At 40.4% G+C, this 24,420-nt stretch overlaps 1 protein-coding gene across 4 annotated transcripts in view; it reads right to left on the reverse strand.

Moving 5' to 3' along the window:
* Positions 1-662: 662 nt before the first annotated feature.
* The window catches only part of LOC132883352 (spectrin beta chain, non-erythrocytic 1-like), a 202,851-nt gene continuing 179,093 nt past the window's right edge, over positions 663-24,420 (reverse strand). For 3 of the 4 annotated variants that reach the window (XM_060916867.1, XM_060916869.1, XM_060916865.1), the window contains 8 exons: positions 18,008-18,092; positions 17,726-17,922; positions 17,521-17,624; positions 17,048-17,102; positions 9,613-9,812; positions 3,644-3,817; positions 3,511-3,553; positions 663-1,997 (listed from right to left, as the gene is read on the reverse strand). In XM_060916867.1, coding sequence (XP_060772850.1) covers positions 1,812-1,997; positions 3,511-3,553; positions 3,644-3,817; positions 9,613-9,812; positions 17,048-17,102; positions 17,521-17,624; positions 17,726-17,922; positions 18,008-18,092 — 1,044 coding nt within the window. In that variant the 3' untranslated portion in view covers positions 663-1,811. Of the gene's footprint in view, positions 1,998-3,510; positions 3,554-3,643; positions 3,818-9,612; positions 9,813-17,046; positions 17,103-17,520; positions 17,625-17,725; positions 17,923-18,007; positions 18,093-24,420 lie in introns of those variants that run through there. The other variant, XM_060916868.1, reaches the window with a different exon arrangement.

A 24,420-nucleotide genomic window follows, 5' to 3' on the forward strand; every position in this document is an offset into this window, starting at 1 on the left:
CTGTATAAAAATACTTGTGCATTTTTCTTTTTATACTGTACCATCTTCCCCAACAGGGTTTTAGGCTGACGGTATTCTTAGTTCCAGACCTAGTGAACTAGCATGAAGATATGTTTTTGGTGGAGACTATAAGGCACTTCTCGAAGTCACTCTGGATAGGGCATCTTTAAAGGTTGTAATTTTAAATGTAATATAAATGTGACAAGGCGGCACGGTGGTGTAGTGGTTAGCGCTGTCGCCTCACAGCAAGAAGGTCCGGGTTCGAGCCCCGTGGCCGGCGAGGGCCTTTCTGTGCGGAGTTTGCATGTTCTCCCCGTGTCCGCGTGGGTTTCCTCCGGGTGCTCCGGTTTCCCCCACAGTCCAAAGACATGCAGGTTAGGTTAACTGGTGACTCTAAATTGACCGTAGGTGTGAATGTGAGTGTGAATGGTTGTCTGTGTCTATGTGTCAGCTCTGTGATGACCTGGCGACTTGTCCAGGGTGTACCCCGCCTTTCGCCCGTAGTCAGCTGGGATAGGCTCCAGCTTGCCTGTGACCCTGTAGAACAGGATAAAGCGGCTACAGATAATGAGATGAGATGAGACAAGCATCAAACCTGCACAGAATGTTTTTGTTGGATGTGATGAGCTATAAACAAGCAAAACAAATAAAAACGGCAAATGTTTTAATTTCAAAAGCATTTTTAATGACTTTGCACATATTTATAACAGATAGGCTAAAAGGCTACAGGTGTAGATCCATCCACATGAGGTCTGGGTCCACATTTTACATGAGAACCAGCAAGCCCCAGAGGCAATATGGCATTATTCTGATTGTGCAATAACGATGAAGGTATTGTTACAATAGTTACACTGACAGATTGCGCACTATTTATCAGGTAGCCAGAGAAAGTAGCAAAATGAGAACACATGGTGCTATAGCCAACAAGCAAGCGGCTGTTTTTTCAGTCATATGATTTCTTTTTTTTTTTTCCTCCCCCAGAAATAACACAATCCATTTCTATACTTAACAAATGACGCTTTTTAGGAGTTACAGTACATCTATTTTCATATTTTACTCTAAATAATCTTTAAACATACAATATATTGCAACTCAAGTACAAGAAGAAAAAACTATTTTTAAAAAAGTTTTTTATCCTTGATAAAAGTATTCCTTCATACGTAGCCAACATTCTGACCATTCACGTATCATTAACATATCAAACATTTCAGCAAAAGCAAATATTAGCCACGATTTTGTGGGTTTGCATTGAGACGCATTTGCTTCATAATAAGCTCTTTATTAGAGACTGCCTTTTAAGGAAACTTATAATGACTAATGCTTTTATTAGTAATGTAAATTCACCAGCAGGTTAACAACTCAACGGAGTCTAAAGCACCACTGCCCTCCATCAGTAAACACCTCACAAAACTGAGGGCAGATCCTACATACATCACGCATTTACAAAACGAGAGAGAGGGGGGAAAAAAACCTAGCAAGACATAATTGCACTAAAGCAAGTCCAAAGAAAGAAGAGATGATACATGGAAAGAAATCTTATTAATTATAATAAATTGTCTCTGAGACTCAAGAATGATTTACAAATGACTGCTCAAAGCACCTCATAACCTAAGAATCCTAAAATATTCTCCAGCTCCTTCCTTTTAAACCAAAAATGGGTGGGTGAACAAAACAAGACAAAACAAAAAAAGTCTACTCAGAGGAGCCTCAGGCACCAAGTGTGGACTTTTGTCTCTGAGCTTTTGCGTGGTGTTCCGCATCAGGAAGAGGATGAAAATCAAACAAATTAAAATAAAACTGCTAGGAAAAATCTATTTCTTCTTGAAGAGGCTGAAGCGCTTCTCTTTGTCTTTCTCCTTCTTGCCAGGGCTGGACTCGGCACCCATGCTTCCAGAGGTGGGCAGGGTTTGGGTGCGTGCTGAGGCAGGAGTGCTATGGCTGCTGATCTCCGAGGGTGTCTTGCATGAGATCGCCTGGATCCATGAGTTCATCTCCTCCTGAGGGAACAGAGATGGAGAGAGAGAACAAGGTGCCGAATATATATCATGCCTTTGTGTGTTATAGCTATTGGTATATACTAGTGCATCTCAAACAATTAGAATATTGTGAAAAAGTTATTTTTTGTGATTTACTTCAAAAAGGTAAACTTTCATATATTCTTTACACGTAAAGTGAAATATTTCAACCTTTTTGGTTTTAATTTTGAAGATTATGGATTATAGCTCATGCAATTCAGAAATCCTGTATGTAAAATTATTAGAATATTTCCCAAGATCAATCAAAAAAGGATTTACAATACAGAAATGTCCAACTTCTGAAAAGTATGTTCATTTATACACTTAATACTTGGTTGGGGCTCCTTTACCATGAATTATTGCATCAGTGCGGCGTGGCATGGTGGCGATCAGCCTGTGGCACTGCTGAGGTGTTACTGAAGCCCAGGTTGCTTTGATAGCAGCCTTCAGCTCATCTGTATTTTTGGGTCTGGTGTTTTGGCACTGTGGGCAGGCGCCAAGTCCTGCTGGAAAAGGAAATCGGCATCTCCATAAAGCTTGTCAGCAGATGGAAGCATGAAGTGCTCTAAAATCTCCTGGTAGATGGCTGTGTTGACTTTGGACTTGATAAAACACAACAGACCAACACCAGCAGATGACATGGCACCCCAAATCATTACAGACCACGGAAACTTCACACTGGATTTCAAACACCTTGGATTCTGTCTCTCCCCACTCTTCCTCCAGACTCTAGGACCTTGATTTCCAAATGAAATGTAAAATTTACTTTCATCTGAAAAGAGGACTTTGGACCACTGAGCAACAGTCCATTTCTTTCTCTCCTTAGCCCAGGTAAGATGCTTCTGACAGCGTCTCTGGTTCAGGAGTGGCTTGATATTAGGAATAGGACCATTGTAGCCCCTTTCCTGAAGATGTCTGTGTGTGGTGGCTCTTGATGCACCGACACCACCCTCCGTCCACTCCTTGTGAAGCTCTCCCAAGTTCTTCAATTGACCTCTCTGGACAATCCTCTAAAGGCTGCGGTCATCCCTGTTGCTTGTGCACCTTTTCCAGCCAGCCTTTTCAGCAATGACCTTCTGTGGCTTACCCTCCTTGTGAGGGTGTCAGTGATTGCTTCTGGACAACTGTCAAGTCAGCAGTCTTCCTCATGACTGTGGTTGCATGTACTGAACTTGACCGAGAGATGCACGGTATTTACACTGTTTTATTCAAACTCAAAATTATTTTGAGATTTTTTTGCACTGTAGGCCATAATCAAAATTAAAATAGAAAAATGCTGGAAACATTTTAGTTTACGTGCAATGAGTCTAGAATACGTTACATTTTCACTCTCTTAAATAACTGATGGAAAATATTGAACTTTTTCCACGATATTCTAATTGTTTGAGATGCGCTAGTATGTTGAGAAAAGTCTACAATTTCCATGGGATGTACTTATTTTTTGGGACTATGTTGTCAATTCTATGGCTACGAGAAGCACAAAAGAAAGACTTACATCATCTTTGGCTTGGAAGAGATACTCATTCCCATTCGAAATTCTGAAAATTAAAAAAAAAAGAATGAAACGCTACAAGTACAACTTCTCTAACAGAAACATCAAACATTAAGCAAAGTGTGAAATGCCTCACTTGAGTTTGAAAACATGTTTCTTCTTCTTGTAGTCAAGGGCAACCTCGCATGTGGATTCCTTCAGACTAATGGGAACTTCGCCATGGTATGGGATTCCCTGACTAGCACTTTTGCTGTCTTTGTAAAAGCCCAGCTCTTGGTTATTAATCACACAGTAGACATTGTGCCAAGATCTGCAACAAACAGTAAAAAACAAGAGAAATGCTGAAAAAGGATTAAAATTTGTATCATGCAAATGCATTAATATTAAATGTCACCCTGTAATGCAGTTTTTATTAAACTCCAGAATGACTGAGAACCTCTCAACCCCCCCCCCAAAAAAAAAAAACACCCCTGCACAATGGTTTTTCATCCATTCATCTTCAGTATTATCCTGATCAGGTTTGGCTTTGATGGATCCACAGATTATCTGGCAGCATTGGGTTCAAGGTGAAGACATATGCATTTATATAATATGGACACGAGTGTTTTACTGGGAAATACACCACTTGTATTTTTCATACAAGCTACATCCGGGACATGGACAACCAAAACTGACACAAGTCTATGTCACTTTCGAGGAAATCTATGAATTGGTTCGATAAATTTGGGTAATTTTTGTTTGTGAATGTGTCCATCTAATAAAAAGAAATTTGGCTTCAAGATATGAAAGTTTATCTTCGTATTAAACTTGCATTTCTCATACGAAATACATCATGGCTCTGAGTGACATTTTCTGAGATTTCACTCCGATGACGTCACTCCCAGTGTTTTCCCGCTGATTTGACGTGCGTTGCCAAAATGGCAAACTGGCTCAAAATTAAAATTCTTCTGATTAACTTACATTTGTGTGTGTGTGTGTGTGTGTGTGTGTGTGTGGACGGACGTGTCCATATAATATAAAGAACATTACATGGTGGTGCGAAGATATGAAGTTTATCTTCTTGTGTTGAAAAATATTTTCACTCATTTGCTTTGCTCACTCATTCACCACTCGAAGATAAACTTTATATCTTCGTGCAACCGTGTAATATATCCTAAACATTATATAATTTACATATCTGACTTAAATTTCCAACTTGCCACATCAAAACAATATTATAAATAAATGCAAACCGTTTTTCTTCTTCAAGAACTCTATAGTCCAAATGTGACTGAAATTGTTTGTTGTGGCCCGATGAAGGAAGGGAGGAAGAGCCCACACATACTGTAAGTATGGTGGCTCAGTGCTATTGTCCTCTCCAGGGAAAATCTCAGTATACATTAATTTACACTACATTGAAAAACAACAACAAAATATGTACAGTTGACATATACACAACTATATACACCCAGTGACCACTTTATTAGGAACACCTGCACATTCATGCGGTTATCCAAAAGCATGATTGTTGGTGCTAGATGGGCTGGTTTGAGTATTTCAGAAACTGCTGATCTCCTGTGGTTTTCACATGCATTTTCTAGAGTTTACACAGAATGGTGTGAAAAACATCGAGTTGGTCGAAACGCCTTGCAGATAAGAGAGGTTAGAGGAAAATGGTCAGACTGTTTTGAGTTGACAGGAAGGATACACAAACTCAAATAATCACTCCTTATAAACGTGGTGAGCAGAAAAGCATCTCAGCATGCACAAAACTACACTGGGTTTCACTCGTGTCAGCCAAGATCAGGGAATCTGAGGCCATCATGTGCACAAGCATACCCCAACTGAACTGCTTAAGCTTAGTTAAAAAAAATAAATAATAATAAATCACCTAATCTTTTTCCAGTCTTCAGCTGTCTAGTTTAGGTGAGTCTGTGCCCATGATGGCCACAGATTCTTGTTCTTGGCTTACAAAAGTGGAACCTGACGTTGTCCTCTGCTGTTTTTGCACATCCACTTTAAGGCTTGATTTGTTGTGTGTTCTGAGATGCTTTTCTGTTCACTACGGTCATAAAGATTGAGTTACTATAGAATTCCTGTCAGCTCAGACCAGTCTTGCCATTCTCTTCTGATCTCTATTAACAACAAGGCATTTCAGCCTGCAGACCCTCCTACTCTAGTAGCTCATGCTGGTCATGTATGCACTTTTATGTCCAGAGCTAAACTCTTCAGAAATCAACTAATTGAAGGTCACTGATCAATGTTTGCTTGGTAACACATTTGCCACTGACGGCGAAATTGGCAAAATGGCCACGCCCCCTTTTTAGCGAAGAACTACCAATTACTACCGCTGTATCTCCGGAACCGTTCGGCCTAGAAGATCATGTCACCATTCAAAATGTCCGGAATTGCCACATTATGGGGGGTCGGTAATACATTATTATGTCCTAAAACCAATGGTTTTCAAGATATTTGCAATAAACTAATTTCTGCATCATACACTACAGTCCTGACCTTTTTTATATTACTTATGTACATTATCCATATTTGTCAGTTTAGTTATGTGGATTTCGACACTTTTTGCCCTTACTACAACCACAAAACACCACACATTTTAACACCACACATTGATCAGTGACCTTCAATTAGTTGATTTCTGAAGAGTTTAGCTCTGGACATAAAAGTGCATACATAACCAGCATGAGCTACTCTAGTATCCACTCACAAGATGTTTTTGCACCATTCTGTGTAAAGCCTATAGACTGTGTGTGAAAATCCGAGGAGCTCATGCGTATCTGAAATATTCAAACCAACCCATCTGGCACTAACCACAATATCCCAGTTAAAGTCACAGAGATCTCACTTTTTCTTCATTCTAACGTATACATTAACTGAAGCTCTTGACCTGTATCTGTATGATTTTGTTTGCACTGTGCTAGTGCCACATGATTGGCTGATTAGATAACCGCATGAATGTGCAGGTGTTCCTAATAGTGGACGGTGAGTGGACATGCTGTAAAGTCCCCCCCCCCAAAAAAAAATAAATAAATAAATAAATAAATAAATAAAACTAGATAGAACTCTACACCAACGGCGTCGATGGGGATGCCTCCGCCCGGTAGACTACATGCCTTATTAAGTTGTGATTTGGGGATGGACATTTGACCTCACAGTAATCTTGACCTGGTGAAATTACTTGTATCAGTCTTGGAGATACTGTGTTCACAAGGTTTTCGGACAGACATTTGACCTCACAGTGACCTTGACCTTAGACCTTTTGATCTCAAAATCTAATCAGTTCATCTTTGTCCCCAAATGCACAAATGGTGAAAGTTTGGTGAAATTCCTTTGATTTGCCTTGGAGACATTGTGTTCACAAGGTTTTCGGACAGACATTTGACCTCACAGTGACCTTGACCTTAGACCTTTTGACCTCAAAATGTAATCAGTTTATCTTTGTCCCCAAATGCACAAATGGTGAAAGTTTGGTGAAATTCCTTTCATTAGTCTTTGAGATATTGCGTTCACAAGGTTTCGGGACGGACGCACGCACGCACGGACAACCCGAAAACATAATGCCTCCTGCACCTTACGGTGGCAGAGGCATAAAAACAAAAAACACAATTTGTTCATCTTGAATAGAACATTTTTAATGAATGGCACCAATGTTTATGAAGCTGTTGTATGTTGCATTGCACTGCATCATTTTCTCCCTCAGCACTTTTTTTTTTAAAGGTAAGCTAAGCCCATCCATATGACCCTCTAAATGCCAGGCCTGAGTGGCAGCAAGTCATGACAACTGGGAATGCTATGGCTAATGCATTACTACAGTGCCCTCCATGATTATTGGCTCCCCTTGGAAAAATTAGTAAAAAGAGTTTAAAAAAAATCCACCGTTTGGTGAAGTTGCTTCTTCTCTCCCTGGGAAAAAAAAAAAAAAAGAGAAAATCCAACCTTTATTTGAGATTAATTTATTCAGGGAAAAACAAATACCTCATCAAGAAATAATTATTTTCAACAAAAACACAGGACACTATTATTTGCACCCCTGGAATGATAGTCAACACAATGTAACTGAAGTATGTTTCCCATTGACATTGTACATTTTTGAGTTGATTGGAGTGTGTAGGAATTTTCAAGCTGTAATCCATGACTTCCTGATTAACTGGGGAACAAATATGAGGTGACACAGAGGCCATTCCCTTCATCATCCATCAACATGGGAAAGATGAAAGCGAACACACAAATCAAATGAGAGAGAGATGTGTTGATCTTCATAAGTAAGGGAATGGCTTTTTTGGTAGGTGTGTGTACACACACACACACACACACACACACACACACACACACACACACACACAAGGATAAGTCAAAAAGTTCTAAGGCAGATGTTACAATTTCAAAAGAATTCACAAAAAGGAATACAAAGAAAGAATTCTCAGATGGAAACATCGCTTGCAGAAGTGTTTAGACTTAAATGGAGGATATGTAGAGGAATAGCTTTGTTATTTTCATAAATAAAGATTTTTTTCAATCTGTCTTAGAACTTTTTGACTTCCCCTCATATATATGTCCATTTCTACTGTTAGGGAAATAATAATAAAGTGGACGCCAATTAGAACTGTTATAAACTCGCCTGGAAGAGGACCCAAGTTTATTTTGCCCTCACGTACAGTGAGGAGGATGGGAAGGGAGTCCAAAAAAAAAAAATCCCCAAGGATCACTGGTGGTGAATTACAAGAAAAAGTAAAATCTTACGGTTTCCAAGTCTCCAAAACCACCATCAGACGCCACCTCCATACCAACAGATTATTTGGAAGGCTTGCCAGAAAAAAAGCTTTTTCTGTCAATTAACCACAAATATAAGCACCTTAAGTTTCTGAAACATTACTACAACTTTGACTGGAACTGTGTTCTATGGTCTGATGGAACAAAAATGGAGCTTTTTGGCAATAAACACTCAAGGTGGGTTGGGCATAAAAGAAGGATGGCTATAATGAAAAGAACCCAATCCTAACTGTAAAATATGGTGGAGGTTCTGTAATGTTTTGTGGATGTTTTTCCTCCAAAGGCCCTGGAAAACTTATTAGGGTACACATCATCATGGACTCCATGAAATACCAGGACATTTTAAATCTAAATCTGGCTGCCTCCGCCAGGAAACTAAAACTGGGTCATCATTGGATCTTCCATCAGGAGAATGATCTGAAGCACATGTCCAAATCAACACAGAAATGGCTCACTGACCTCAGAATCAAGCATCTGTCATGCCATGGCCATCTCAGTCCCCTGACCTGAGCCCCATTGAAAACCTGTGGGGTGAGCTGAAGAGGAGAGAGCACAAGAGAGGGCCGAGGACCCTGGATGATCTGGAGAGATTGTGTAAAGAGGAATGGTCTCAGATGCCCTGCTCTGTATCTCCAACCTTATAAAATGGAGAAAACTTGGGACTGTTTTACTGGCAAAGGAAGGTTGTACAAAGTATTGAATGCAGAGGTGCCAAGAATAGTGGTACATGTGTTTTTGCTGAAAATAATTATATCTTGATGAGGGATATGGTTTTCATCTCATTATCTCTAGCCGCTTTATCCTGTTCTACAGGGTCACAGGCAAGCTGGAGCCTATCCCAGCTGACTACGGGCGAAAGGCGGGGTACACCCTGGACAAGTCGCCAGGTCATCACAGGCCTGACACATAGACACAGACAACCATTCACACCTACGGTCAATTTAGAGTCACCAGTTAACCTAACCTGCATGTCTTTGGACTGTGGGGGAAACCGGAGCACCCAGAGGAAACCCACGCGGACACGGGGAGAACATGCAAACTCCGCACAGAAGGGCCCTTGCCGGCCACGGGGCTCGAACCCGGACCTTCTTGCTGTGAGGCGACAGCGCTAACCACTACACCACCGTGCCGGCTGGATATGGTTTTCTCTAAATAAATTTATTTCAACTGAAGGTTGGATTTTCCTCATTTTTTTCAGTGTGAGATGAAGCGACATCACCAAAAGGTAGATTTTTTTTCTAACCCTTTTTACTAATCTTTACAAAGGGGGGCCAATAATCATGGAGGGCACTGTATGTTTAATAACACTTTGCTTTTAGCAGATGTAATTTAGTACACCTATTGGATGCTTTCTTGTTGTGTCCCTCCCACTCATGCTTGCGGTTCAGGAAGCCCTCGATCTGTGGTGCAGCTGTATCCTGGGACTTGGTTGGTAGTGTCGCAGCTTGACCCGGTTTCCTCTTGCGGCTTCCTGTTGGGGAGGAGCCTGGACTGGACTCTGCCACCCCATTAACGACATCACTTCCTCCTGTGTCCTCCTAGTGTATACAGAGATGAAGTTAGAGACAATGCTCTTCAGTTAAAAAATATACATCATACCATGCTTACACACAATCAGTTGAGCAAAGCAGTATGCATCAGAGACTGAGGCTGTGTAGAAACATCGGAGTAGATCTTGCCACAAATTGTGAATTTACACTCAGTTGCCAGTTGTTTAGTCCACCTTCTTAACAAAATCTGGTCCAGTGGCGGCCCCTTTCCATTAATGGATAGAATAAAGGGGACTGACAAATTGTACATCAGCACAGTCAATAACTGTGTACACAAAAGTGCACTTAGAGATGTATCAGGCTAATAAATGTAAAGGTACAATCTATATTACCCGATTGCAACTGAGTGTATAGCAATGCTGCTACAGCAGTCTCCAATTGTTAAATCTGAATTTAACAATATACAGCACACAAAGAAAGTTGGCTTTAATTTCTTCTTTTTTTTTTTAAACAATCTATCTGTTCTACTATTTTCTGTCTTATGATAACAGACAGGCTTTGCTACTTTATTCTCCAATTATCAAACCAGGTGAGCTCTCAGTGTAGCTGGGAAAGCACAGATGCGTTTGACTACTCAATCAAAGCCAGAAAAACAAGATATCAGAAGAGAGCAACATGCAAAATTAGATTAGGACATTAGAAATAGCACATCACATGGCCACTCGACTGGTAATCAGAGTTGGCAGAAGAAAACAGCCAGCAGAAACAGGCACGCACACACAAAAAAAATCTGAAATTGCTTGAGAAACGTCAGTAATCGTTCATATCATTGGCAGAGGAAATGATTTTTGGCAAAGTTAAAGAGATCATGGCATCATAGCCACTCAAAGCTTTCGGTTTATTACCCCATTCTGAGCTCCTCTGGATGGGATCAATTCCAACTGCTTTTATACGGAGCCTTTCGGTGGCTGGATCGATCCTAGGCACCAATTCCAGGCACTTCAACACGCACTTCCTAAATTTGCTAAATATTCTCATTTCAACGTCTTTCATCAATGAACTCTGATGGCTGTATGGTGTACAAGTTGGAAGCTGTATTAGAGTAAAATGCCGTCACATTTACCAAAAAAAAAAAAAGATGTCAATATATACTTTATATCTTAAATCCCATTAAGTCAATTGTTGATTGAAGTAACAAACATCAACTGTTGATTTTCAAATTCCTATTTAAAATTGTATTAATTGGAGAATCGTGTTACCAACATTCAATGCTGACTAAGAAAATTGGTGTGTTCCAGTGTTTACTAAAATAAGATTAATGTCGGTATGTGGTCTGTCTGAACCAACACAAAGAAATAATAAACACACAAAATAAGAAAAGATAACAAAAATGAATATGAAAGATGTATTAATAGGAAAATTAATGACAACCCATAAGCAATCCCAAGAATGATACTGGATTATAATGTTAACCACCAACATTAAAAACAGAATAAACATAAAATAATCAACATGGAACAATGACATGCACGTAACAAAAACCACATGAGCAACAAAAATACTGGTGAAGCAAACATGAATGGGTTACTGTGTATCTCACAGTGGGGTTTATTTGATGGGGAAGGTTAGTAAATAGGACAAGAAAAGGTGGTTTAAGGAACAAATGTTAGTTTGACAGAGATGATGGTCTTCAGTTAGTTTAAAAACAAAAAAAATCTAAATCAGCCCAAGTATTTTATCAAAACTTTATGGTAACGAACATTTTATGCCTTAATCTGACACCCTGGCTTCTCTTCTAAATCTTATTTGCATAAACTGAGAAAATCAGCCAAAAGCAAATTTGAAATAAGAGATCTTAAACTGCTAGGGCAAACAAGGTTCAATACAGATGCTGATTTAAAACAAAACAAAACAAAAAAACCAAACAAAAAAAACCCCCAACTTAGTCATGTTTGTATTAAAAGGAATACAGAATACCTGAATGCTCATGAACTCCATCTTTGTTTGGTGTACGGTAGGTGATTGTAGAAAAATGAAAACTGCTAAATGAAATACGACAATGTGAAACTGCGACGTATGACAATAGATTTAATTACTACTGAAATAACTGGTGACTCAATCTCAAAAATAAATCTGAGATTTATAAATATAGGTCTTGAAATACGACTTCTTTACAATTCTGGTTATCCTTCAAACTAATGCAGTACTGTGTGCTCATTACCTTGCTGAGTACCAACAGAAAGTTTGGCAGCTTGTGATTGTAACCTCACATGAGTAGCCTATAAATGGATTCCACTACTTCACTCTTTTCTGTCTGTGAAGGTTCTCAGTCATCCAGGTCATTGTAACCGTTGGTGCTAAAGAAGGCAACGGGACTTGCTTGAAATTCTTGAAGATGTTTCACCTCTCATCCGAAAGGCTTCTTCATTTCTGTCTGACTAGTGGGAAATTCCAGGTATTTATCCTCTAGTGGACCAAAAGCAACCCTAATAGGAGTCGCCGAGGTCACATGGGTTGTTGAGTCATCCTGTACGTTGTTAGGGTCACTGGAGGGCAGGAGTGAATGGTGTTAGCAGCCTAGAGGGTAGTTAGGGTGATCTGTGGGTCATTGGCTCTCTCTGCTATCATGCGAGTTATTGAAGTCAGCTGAGTTTTGGTGTGGATGTGTATTCAGTTTTCTGGGAAGTGTGCCAAGGACTGCATTGTAGGTGGCTAAGTGGTGTCTCAGACCACCTCCTCTGTTCAGTGATGGTTGTTCCAGGTTGATGGGGTCTTTTACTCCTCTTTCAAACCACCGGTCTTCTCTGGCTAGAATGCATACATTGCAGTCCTGAAACGAGTGTCCTTTGTTATTAAGATAAAGATAGGCTGCAGAATCCTGGCCTGAGGAACTGGCTCTCCTGTGTTGAGCCATGCACCTGCGAAGTGGTTGTTTCGTTACCCAATGTACAGGTCTGTGCATTCCTGACTGCATTGAACTGCGTACATGTTGTTGTCCTGGTTGTGTCTGGGTATTCTGTCCTTAGGGTGGACCAATTTCTGCCACAGAGTGTTACTGGGTCTGAAGTGTACAGGAATGTTGTGTTGGACGTATACCTGGAACTCCCCACTAGTCAGACAGAACTGAAGAAGCCTTTCGGATGAGAGGTGAAACGTCTTCAAAGATTTCAAGCAAGTCCAGTTGCCTTCTTTAGCAGCTACATTCACTTTTTCCTATTTATGTCAAGAAGCTGAGCTTGTGGATTCAAAGATGCCACTTATAGCGCTGTAGTCCTTTTTGTTCTCCATTTTGTTGCTCTTAAATCTGCACAGTCAAAGCATTGATGCACAGCTTGGATGATGGTAATTCTTGTGTTTGACTATTCTAGGCACATTTGATTGTATCCTTACAATAGACACATCCCTTCTGACAGCATGGACACAGCAGGGAGTGATCACTGAACTCTCTAGGAAGAAAAGATAAGCTCCTTTGTTGCACTTTTGCAGCAGGAACAGAACCATGCAGATGGCTGAGCTGCTCATCCTGCTGGAATGGAAAGAGAGTGAGGGCTTTCCTAAGTTGTATTGAAGGAGTTTGTACTAGGCCTGGAACCATTGCAAGAGATTTTAGAGGCAATAAAACAGCACAATTAACTACAGAATCTGGAGGAGCTTATTAGAGTTACCTTGCATACAGAGACCGACCATAATGTACCCTCAATAGCTGCTTCTCATTTTCTAAACTTGAATATTTGTCTCATCTTGGTGCACAGTGCCAGCAACCCATGACTGGAGCATACTGAAGATCAGAGCATCTAGCAGTCGTGCAGCTTGGGCAGAAGCTGAAGTGAAACAAAGTGTGTAAAATTCACCTTAGAGGCCTTATACAGCCTGTGTCTACTCCCTTATCTGCACATTGATTAACCAAGTGATCAGAGGAAAAAAATTTGTTTACATTTGGAAGCACCAAGCCTAAAAGTCAATCATGAGATGAGGATCACTTTGACTCCTTTTTAGATGGTTCAGGATGTTCAAGCTACGTAGTAGCAAAAGGGAGAGGCACCTCAATAACCCTAACTACGTCATCGCTTGTTTACTGCAATTCATTATGGGTGATACCCGGGGTCAGCTTCGTCGTATTGTTTATTTTTGCCCCTCTTAGAACAATGCAGCGTTTAACCGGTTTTAACCATGCCTAAAGTGAATTGCTGTGTGCCTTACTGTCTCCACAACAAAGAGAACACCTAATCTAGGTTTTTATCTGCTGCAGGTTGAGAAGAAGAGAAGAAAGAAATGGATAAGTTCAATCAGCAATGAAAACCTTTGAACTGAATCGAAATGGACAAGCGTTTGTAGTTTACATTTCTCTGGTGGGAAAGAAACGTACTTAAACTGTGACTCAGCAATATTTCCACGGTCTGCGGAATGGCCTTCGGTTATACAATTGACACTGTTCATCGTCTGAAACTAGCGATATTCAAAAGCCTGTAAAACAAAGGAGCATTCTTCGGCCTTTGCCTCTCAATGTGCCGAAGCACTCTGCAACCGTACGAGCCTGTCAGACCGATAAACCTCCCAAACCATGAAGGGTTCTCTTTGGGGTATGTATAATGTTCAGTGTACCTCACTAGCGCCATTTATTGAAGAAAATGCATTTATACTGAACATGACACGGCAGATCAGCCGGTTTCCAAAGGGTTTTCTGTAAATGTTTCCTGATATCAAGTTTTATTTAACTAATCACTCATTTATAAATGTTTCGATGCTGTTCATCTAGGCCCGGGATCACGAAGCAATCTGAGACTTAAGTTAACAGTTGATTTTCCATAATAGTTTCCCTTACTGCATCTGCAACTTTCATTGTGCTGGATCAAGATTAAGTACAAGGCTAAGATTTCATTAGAACAAAGCTTCTTAGAAAATGGTAAGGAATAACTGAAGGTTAAAAGAATCAAATTTAGACTTAAGTCTAAGATTGCTTCATGATCCCGGGGCATGTAGTCTGTGTGTGTTTAAAAAAAAACAAAACAAAACAAACAAACAAACAAACAAACAAACAAACAAACAAACAAACAAACAAAAAAAAACACCTTCTTACCAAGCTTGATTTGGATTCTGATTTTCCTGCTGTAAACCCTCGGCATGTTATCGACCTCTTTAAATCACCAATTTCATTGTCTTCCATGACAGAGCATGGCAAAATCACTCCTCTCACATCGCTCTCACATAAAATTAATCTGACAGTCGTCATATCCCTTGCATTGCGGTAAACAAGTGATGACGTAGTTATGCTTGGGGGTTATTATGGATGCTTGGATAACGGAATTACGAGTGTTCACAGTGCCAAGATCACTTTCTATTTTAGGCAGGTATGTTAGTATTGGCGACTCCAGTAGTGAAAACTAGGACTGTTGCACAACAGATTTTAATGATTGATGACACCCGTGAATTTAACTAATCAAAATGACCTGACTGTTGGTACTCTGCAAGGACATGCGTGCACAAGGATATTCTGCTAGTTCAAAAAGTCCTCTTAGTTGTAAAGTCAAAGAAATTGTAATTTTCTGCCTGAAGTGATATCTTTTTGTGCTCTTACCTATAGTGTTGTACATTAGGGTACAACAATTTTATTTCAGAAGGAAGTTTGATGCTTCAATTTTTAAAAGAAGCTAAATTAATGACAGCCAGTAAAATTAAGGGAACGCATGATGCATCTTGAGGTGGCAATTCAGTGGATGAAGACGACTTCATATGGAACTAAGTTTATAATTACAGTCCTTAATTATTAAACTGAAAGAAAGGTTGACACCCATCTAAAAACAAGTTAAATAAAACCTATCACTACTTTGTGCTGATTTGTGCAATAGGGTTTATCAAAATCCTTACTTCTAGAAATGAAAATTTAAATAAAAGCTAACCAGTGCATGAAAATAAACCGGATGTAAACTTTGGAAAGACTTATCTAGAACGTCACAATCTCACAGAAATCACAACATTGTAGCCAAAAACCTTTCGGCGATAACCAAGCATTAATCCTAAACAGGGTACTGCAAAGCTCTATATCTTGAAAATTACCATTAGCTTTTCATTCTGGACTTTCTTAAAATATTTGCAATCTTGGGAGGAATTCATGGAAAAAAACAAACAAAGAAAAAAAACCTCATGACATTTCTGATGCTTAATTTCCTAGCAATACCAAACAAGAGAAGCAGTAGCTATGTCCATGTTACTGTCAATCCATACATGTTTAGCCTTATGCCTAACTGGCATGTGGCAACTTAACTCAACAGCTTTGTGCTACAGTACCTACTAGCTAGTAGTGTGAGCCAGATATTGCACACCTGGGTTACAAAACAGCCCTTGTAGCCCTCGAGCATTTAAAAGCAGTAATGTGTTACTGCTGATAAAAATTATCATCAACAGTATAGCATACATCAGAGACCAATATACGGTATAGATAGCCCATAAACTGTGTATAAGATGGACAACATGAGCTTCCTCAGTGTAACTGCCTCAGTATTTTTCTGTGATGTAAACGTCTGGACATTGTGTTACAACACTACTATATTGTGTGTGTTTTTTTTTTAATGTAGTTGTCACTCTCATTAGCATGGGATAGATGTTTTGCTGGCTGTATGAAAAGCTGTCTGAGGGAGAATTCTGACCATTCGTACAAGTAGACAGGATGAGACACACAAAAGTGGAGGGCAGTTTGTCTTCTGTTGTGTGTAAAGTGCTTGAGAGTGACTATGAGCATTCCCAGTATAAAGAGAGGGTGTACTGATAAACATGGGCATGAGAGTAAGGAACACGGGCGAGTATCAGGTGGACACACTGCCTCGTCTCCCATATCTACTGCGCACACTGTCTCCAATATTCATCTACAGGGCAAACAAGATGCTGACCTCCTGGGCCACCCTTTTTGTTTTCAAAGTGGCACGATGGGAATCAGGATCATCACGTTGTCCGACTTGTATACAGTTTATGTGACAGACAAACTGAAAACGGCAAAGATATTTGAAATCATAAACACTGCGAGGAGGAGGTGGTTGAGGAGGTTATACAGGCTACAGGGACCCAACTGCAACAAAGCTAACTACGTTGTACCCTCTATAAGCAGACAAAGCGGCAGACTCAGATATAAAGAACAGTGCTAGTGAGAAATTATGAAGGAGTGGGAACATGAGCACAGTGGACTGAATATTTTTCCCGTTCTCCAATCGAAGGTGAGTTCACAGTCCTGTGGTGCCTCGACGACTATGAAAGCTTGAGTAGCTTTGGTAGGCTTGGGAACGGTAACTAACCCGGGGAGAGTCCTGCTCTGGTGGCGGCCCATTCTGAGATACCTGTTCACTCTCTCTAGAAACACACACACACACACACACACACACACACACACACACACACACACACACACACAGAAATGGGCATTTTTATTAACACAGACAATCTGCATATACACCAGTACGTAAAGTGACTTAATCATGCATTTTGTAATCAATAGTTCAATTACAAAACAGTAAAAGTCAAAATGACAGCGTGATCAGTGATGCAAAGGAGATTTAATACATTTATGCTTTATAAACAAAATGCATCAAAGTGCTTTTGTGATATACGTAGTACCATGATGTACTGTATGGGCATTAAAAATGAGGTCTAGTCTCCCGACAATATGTAAAAATTTGGGACAAAAGTTTTGAATCCCTTAACTCACTTCATTACCCATCTGTAACACAAACTATAGATCAAATTAAATCAAGTCATATTTAAAAATCACCTCTGCTGTGGTGATGCTGTCTCAGTAGGCGGAGCTTCTACAGGTTGGGCCTGTCTCTTCCTTTCCTCTTCCTCTTGCTGTCTTCTCACTTCCAGTAATTCCATCTAAAGCCACACACACACACTTCATATAGTGAAAAACATCTTTTCCCAATGGCGACTGTCAATATTGTGATCACAGTGACTGAAAGTGTCCCCTCTCTCACCGTGGTAAGTCTCTCCAGAGCGGCAAAACGCTCCTCCCAAGTGGCAGCCGACTTCTCGAAAGCCTCATGCCTCTTGATGAGCTTCTCCACCTCATCCACACTCTGACCCACCTCTCGACTGGACAGGTATGGCTCCTGGCCCAGCAGCCACGCCTCAGCCACACCCGCATCCCGTGAGAACTGATGCACCTCCAGAACTGATGCCAAAATCAGATACAATCAAACAACCAGATTACCACAGCACAAGTGTATTCAATTCAATTCATGTTGAACTTGGGTTACCCAATCGCAGCCATTCCCATCGGTCCTCCCACTTGTCAATCATCTCTTTCCTCTTGTCTGTTAGCTGGAGTAACCTTTCTTTGATCTGAGCAGGAGACAGAAGAAACGTCTCACAAGTGAAATGGCTTCCAGTTAAAAACAAATGTGTACATACGGTCTACAAAAAACTTGAGCAAACACATCATAATGTAATTTAACTTTAAAAATAGTTTCTTTCAATTTTCTTCTTCCGATTACATGTTCTGTGATGTGTCCATACAGTGCTTTTGGGTTCCCTGAAAAGGTGCTTATAAATCAAACGCTATTATTCTTCGTTCTTATGAACACCGATTCATGTCATTTTAAACATCTAAATGAGATCGGATATGATGTCAATTTTTTTTTCAAGACAGCTTAAATTTCCTAAAGGAAACAGGAAATAAAACTACAAAGAATGCTTACAATTTGGTAATGCCTTAAAATATCATTACAACATACAACAAAGAGCCACAGACAAGCTGTGTAACAAAAACGAGTAAAAAAATTTACATGCAAAACATTCAATATGCAAGATCAAACTTTTAAAAATATCACATTTTTAGTTCTAGCTTTTGGTTGAAAAGGTTTAAGTTGGAGTCGTACTTTACTTACAAGGATTAATTTCAGGCAGTTATATAAACAAGAGTGCTCCAAGAGCACAATATCCCCCGCTGGCGACTAGGCCATAACGCTGGTAAAACACGACTGAATTGAATGAAATTGCAATATGTGTATTACTGACACATACCAAAGAATCCTGTCAAGTTTCGTGAAATTCCTCCAAAAATTGTGAGAGGAGTTGATTTCAGAAAGTGAGTACCCTTCCTGGGACGGACATTGTCACGACATAATCCCCCTTCGGGCCTTTTGGCCAGCGGAGGATGTGGGAACTTAGCTGTAACTTCTACAAAAAAATGACCGAGACATCATGTTGAGTCTGAACATTTACTTAACAACTGCGCATCATTAACTTTCATTGCACAACAACCACCTTTTCTCACTCGTGCCAGTTTCTTCTTTTTTGTTTCTTCTTCATATCTCCTGTTGCCGTACCTGACTGATCTCTTAAAGTTTTGCTGGGCTTCAATGTCATCAACTTGTTCTTCACCTTTGCTGGAGATGCCAAGTGACTCTACAGGGTTAGTCAAAATTATGTTAACACTTAAATGGTAGAAACCAATTGGATCTGTAGTGGAAGTTCATCAATGGCGTACTGCTGCACTAATTGTAAGTAGACGTCTAACATCACTGTTGGGGTATCAAAAAAGGAGGGCCCAATTACACCAGCAGCAGTCATGGTGCACCACACATTCAGGAGAAAAATAATCCATTAGTGCTTACATAATTTTGACTAACCCTGTATTTCCCAGAATGCACGTAACTGATTTGAAACCTGTGTGGTTTCCTCAATGGTAATCTTCATGCATGAAACTTCACTCATGCTTGATATGGGTGCTGGTCCTTGCACTGTCAAGCCAAAAATGGTTTCTATGGCAACAAGGGAGTTTGATAGTCTTTCTATTCTGCCAGACACTATTTTCCAATAGTAGTCAGCACCGATCAATAGTGACCACTCCCATTCTTCATCACTACTGCCTGCGATGTCTGCTGATGACAGTCCCCTATCTTCTACAGTGGCGCTTGGAAAGTTTGTGAACCCTTTAGAATTTTCTATATTTCTGCATAAATATGACCTAAAACATAATCAGATTTTCACACAAGTCCTAAAAGTAGATAAAGAGAACCCAGTTAAACAAATGAGACAAAAATATTATACTTGGTCATTTATTTATTTACTACTATTGAGGAAAATGATCCAATATTACATATCTGTGAGTGGCAAAAGTATGAGAACCTTTGCTTTTAGTAACTGGTGTGACGACCCCCCATGGAGGAATTTTAGCCCATTCCTCCATGCAGAGCAACTTCAACTCTGGGATGTTGGTGGGTTTCCTCACATGAACTGCTCGCTTCAGGTCCTTCCACAACATTTTGATTGGATTAAGGTCAGGACTTTGACTTGGCCCTTCCAAAACATTAACTTTATTCTTCTTTAACCATTCTTTGGTAGAACAACTTGTGTGCTTAGGGTCGTTGTCTTGCTGCATGACCCACCTTCTCTTGAGATTCAGTTCATGGACAGATGTCCTGACATTTTCCTTTAGAATTTGCTAGTATAATTCAGAATTCATTGTTCCATCAATGATGGCAAACCGTCCTGGCCCAGATGCAGCAAAACAGGCCCAAACCATGATACTATCACCACCATGTTTCACAGATGGGATAAGGTTCTTATGCTGGAATGCAGTGTTTTCCTTTCTCCAAACAGAACGCTTCTCATTTAAACCAAAAAGTTCTATTTTGGTCTCATCCGTTCACAAACCATTTTTTTCAATAGCCTTCTGGCTTGTCCACATGATATTTAGCAAACTGCAGACGAGCAGCAATGTTCTTTTTGGAGAGCAGTGGCTCTCTCCTTGCAACCCTGCCATGCATATCATTGTTGTTCAGCGTCCTCCTGATGGTGGACTCATGAACATTAGCCAATGTGAGAGAGACCTTCAATTGTTTAGAAATTACCCTGGGGTCCTTTGTGACCTCGCCAGCTATTACATGCCTTGCTCTTGGAGTGATCTTTGTCGGTCGACCACTCCTGGGGAGGGTAACAATGGTCTTGAATTTCCTCCATTTGTACACAATCTGTCTGACTGTGGATTGGTGGAGTCCAAACTCTTTAGAGATGGTTTTGTAACCTTTTCCAGCCTGATGAGCATCAACAACGCTTTTTCTGAGGTCCTCAGAAATCTCCTTTGTTCATGGCATGGTACGCTTCCACAAACATGTGTTGTGAAGATCAGACTTTGATAGATCCCTGTTCTTTAACTAAAACACGGTGCCCACTCACACCTGATTGTCATCCCATTGATTGAAAACATCTGACTCTAATTTCACCTTAAAATTAACTGCTAATCCTAGAGGTTCACATACTTTTGCCACTCACAAATATTGGATCATTTTCCTCAATAAATAAATGACCAAGTATAATATTTTTGTCTCATTTGTTTAACTGGGTTGTCTTGATCTACTTTTAGGACTTGTGTGAAAATCTGATGATGTTTTAGGTCATATTTATGCAGAAATATAGAAAATTCTAAAGGGGTCACAAACTTTCAAGCACCACTGTCGCTGCTGCCGGATTTGTTCTCCAGGATCCTGCATGATGGCAGAGCTCACTTATGTTGTTTCAACAGCTTCAATCTCAACAGGTTGCTCTCTCTTACAGATATTTTGTAGGACTAAGTTGACACATTGCGTTCCATTGTTACTGGTGTGTTATTGCCAAAGGTATGGAGCTTTAAAAGTTTCTCTTTTCACTATTGGCAGTCCCAGTGCCTTTATCTGTTTCTCCAGTACAACGCTCCACTGACTTCCTCCATCCATCAGGCAGCACACCTTCCTCCTCCCATTTGTCCCCTTGGCCTATACTGTTAGTGTATGCAGAAGAACCATATTCTGTTTCCTTATAGGGTGGGGAGCCACAGAAGAGATGACAGTATCACTTGTTTTTTGAGCACTGCTTGTAAGGTTCAGCTTCATTACCTTTGTCGCACATTGTGGGGTGATGCCTTCATCCACACATGCTGCATCAAACACCCTTAGTCCTACAGAATTTGGCAATATGCCGTTGTCCAAAGCATATGAAACATTTTCCCATCTTCTTTAATTTCTCCTTTTGTATGTTTACAGTATCGTCTGTACACAGCTCTGGCTTATGACTTGTGCCATCACAGAATAAACAGTATTGAGGAGAGTTTGAGCTGCCTGTGTGACGTGCTGCAGCTGATGCGAAGTTTTCTGAATCTTCCATGCAACATTGGTGGTAAGTGGACTGGGAGTCTTTGCTAACTTTCCTGCCTTGGTTAAGTGCATGGCACGCTCTCTGCTTTCAAATTCATGTAGGAAGGCAATGAGCTCCAGGACTTTCAACTTGTACCCTGAACCTGTTTTACATGCATAAGCAAGGGCGAGATCGTCTGGAATCATCTGGAGCAATACAGGGTACAGCAATCCACCATATGTACCTGAGACCACTCCTAGGGATTCCAAGCCTCTAATCTGGGCTTCACACTTATCATATACAGTGTCTTGCAAAAGTACTCATCCCCCTTGGTGTTTGTCCTGTTTTGTCACATTACAAACTGGAAGTAAAATGGATTTTTGGAGGGTTGGCACCATTTGATTTACACAACATGCCTACAACTTTAAAAGGTGCACATTGTTTTTTTTTTATTGTGACACAAACAATAAGACGAAAAAATAGAAATCTGGAGTGTGCATAAGTATTCACCCCCCTCAAAGTCAATACTTTATAGAGCCACCTTTTGCTACAATTACAGCTGTAAGTCTCTTGTGGTATATCACTATTAGCTTAGCACATCTAGCTACTGGGATTTTTGCCCATTCCTCAAGGCAAAACTGCTCCAACTCCTTCAAGTTAGATGGGTTGTGTTGGTGTACAGTAATCTTCAAGTTATGCCACAGATTCTCAATTGGATTGAGGTCTGGGCTTTGATTAGGCCATTCCAAGACATTTAAATATTTCCCTTTAAACCACTCCAGTGTAGCTTTAGCAGTATGTTTATGGTCATTGTCCTGCTAGACCATGAACCTTCATCCCAGTCTCAAACCTCTGGCTAACTTAAACAGGTTTTCCTCCAAAATTGCCCTGTATTTAGTGCCATCCATCTTTCCTTCAGTCCTGACCAGCTTTCCTGTCCCTACAGATGAAAAACATCCCCACAGCATGCTGCTGCCACCACCATGCTTCATTGTAGGGATGTGTTCTCAGGGTGTTGGGTTTGCACCATACATGGCATTTCCCCTGATGGCCAAAGTTCAATTTTTGTCTCATTTGACCAGAGAATCTTCTTCCATGTGTTTGGGGAGTCTGCCACATGCTGTTGGGCAAACTCCAAACGTGATTTTTTTTAAGCAGTGACTTTTCTGGCCACTCTTCCATAAAGCCCCACTTTGTGGAGTGTATGGCTTAAAGTGGTCCTATGGACAGATCCTCCCATCTCCGCTGTGGATCTTTGCAGCTCCCTCAATGTTATTTTTGGTATCTTTGTTTCATCTCTGGTTAATGTCTGAGTTTTGGTGGGTGGCCTTCTCTTGTCAGGTTTGTAGTGGTGCCATATTCTTTCCATTTTGCTATAATGGACTTAATGGTGCTCCCTGGGATATTCAAAGTTTGGGATATTTTTTATGACCCAACCCTGATCTATACTTCTCCACAACTTTGTCTCTGACCTGTTTGGAGGCTCCTTGGTTTTCATGTTGCTTGCTTAGTAATGTTGCAGAATCAGGGTCCTTCCAGAACAGGCTGATTTATATAGATATCATGTGACACTTTGATTGCACACAGGTGGATCTTAATCAACTAATTATGTGACTTATGAAGTGAATTGGTTGGACCAGCTCTTATTTAGGGCTTTCATCCGAAAGGGGGTGAATACTTATGCCCACTCCAGATTTCTGTTTTTTCATCTTATTGTTTGTATCACAATAAAAAAAAAAACAAACAAAAACAATGTGCACCTTTAAAGTTGTAGGCATGTTGTGTAAATCAAATGGTGCCAACCCTCCAAAAATCCATTTTAATTCCAGCTTGTAATGCGACAAAACAGGACAAACACCAAGGGGGATGAATACTTTTGCAAGGCACTGTAGCTGTCTTCAGGCAATGATATCTGAAGATTTCTTTCCTGGAGTCAAGTTGAGTAATTTTGCCATGTGTGCACTTATAACCAAGTCCGTTCTTCCAAACCTCTTGTTGAACATGAGTACGGCAGCATCATAATTGTTCGCAGTTGTTTTTAGTCCAGCCAGGGCTCTTGCTGATGGACCCACAAGATATGACTTCAGATATGCAAACTTTTCAGTTTTGCTCAGCTCTCTATTCTCATGAATAGCAGTCTCAAACTGATCCCAGAATTCCTGCTACATTATATTTCACCGTCATATTTGTTTATGTACAGTTTAGGTAACTTTACTGACGGCCTATTTGTCAGTCTACTTGAACTTGTATTCACGTCGCTCAGCCGAAGCGAGCTTCATTTGCGCGCATGCTGGCTTCTTCTCTTTCAATTATCCTTGTTGCACGAGCCTTACAGAAGTCAAGATTGTCCTGATAATCCACAGTTTTCACCATGTCCGCTTCCAGCTTGTCCATCGGTATCTCCCTTTCAATATCCTTTGCTAATTCTAGGAGAGTCTTTTCCTTAACTGACAGCATGGACAGTGGCTCTCTTAAGCCTAGGTCACAACCGGACGTACGATTTTTTTGGCCGTACGATTTTTGGCATTTCCCAAATCGCTGCGTTTTTTTTGTTCGT

This window comes from Neoarius graeffei, chromosome 3 (genome assembly GCF_027579695.1).
Source record: "Neoarius graeffei isolate fNeoGra1 chromosome 3, fNeoGra1.pri, whole genome shotgun sequence".
Taxonomy (NCBI): domain Eukaryota; kingdom Metazoa; phylum Chordata; class Actinopteri; order Siluriformes; family Ariidae; genus Neoarius; species Neoarius graeffei.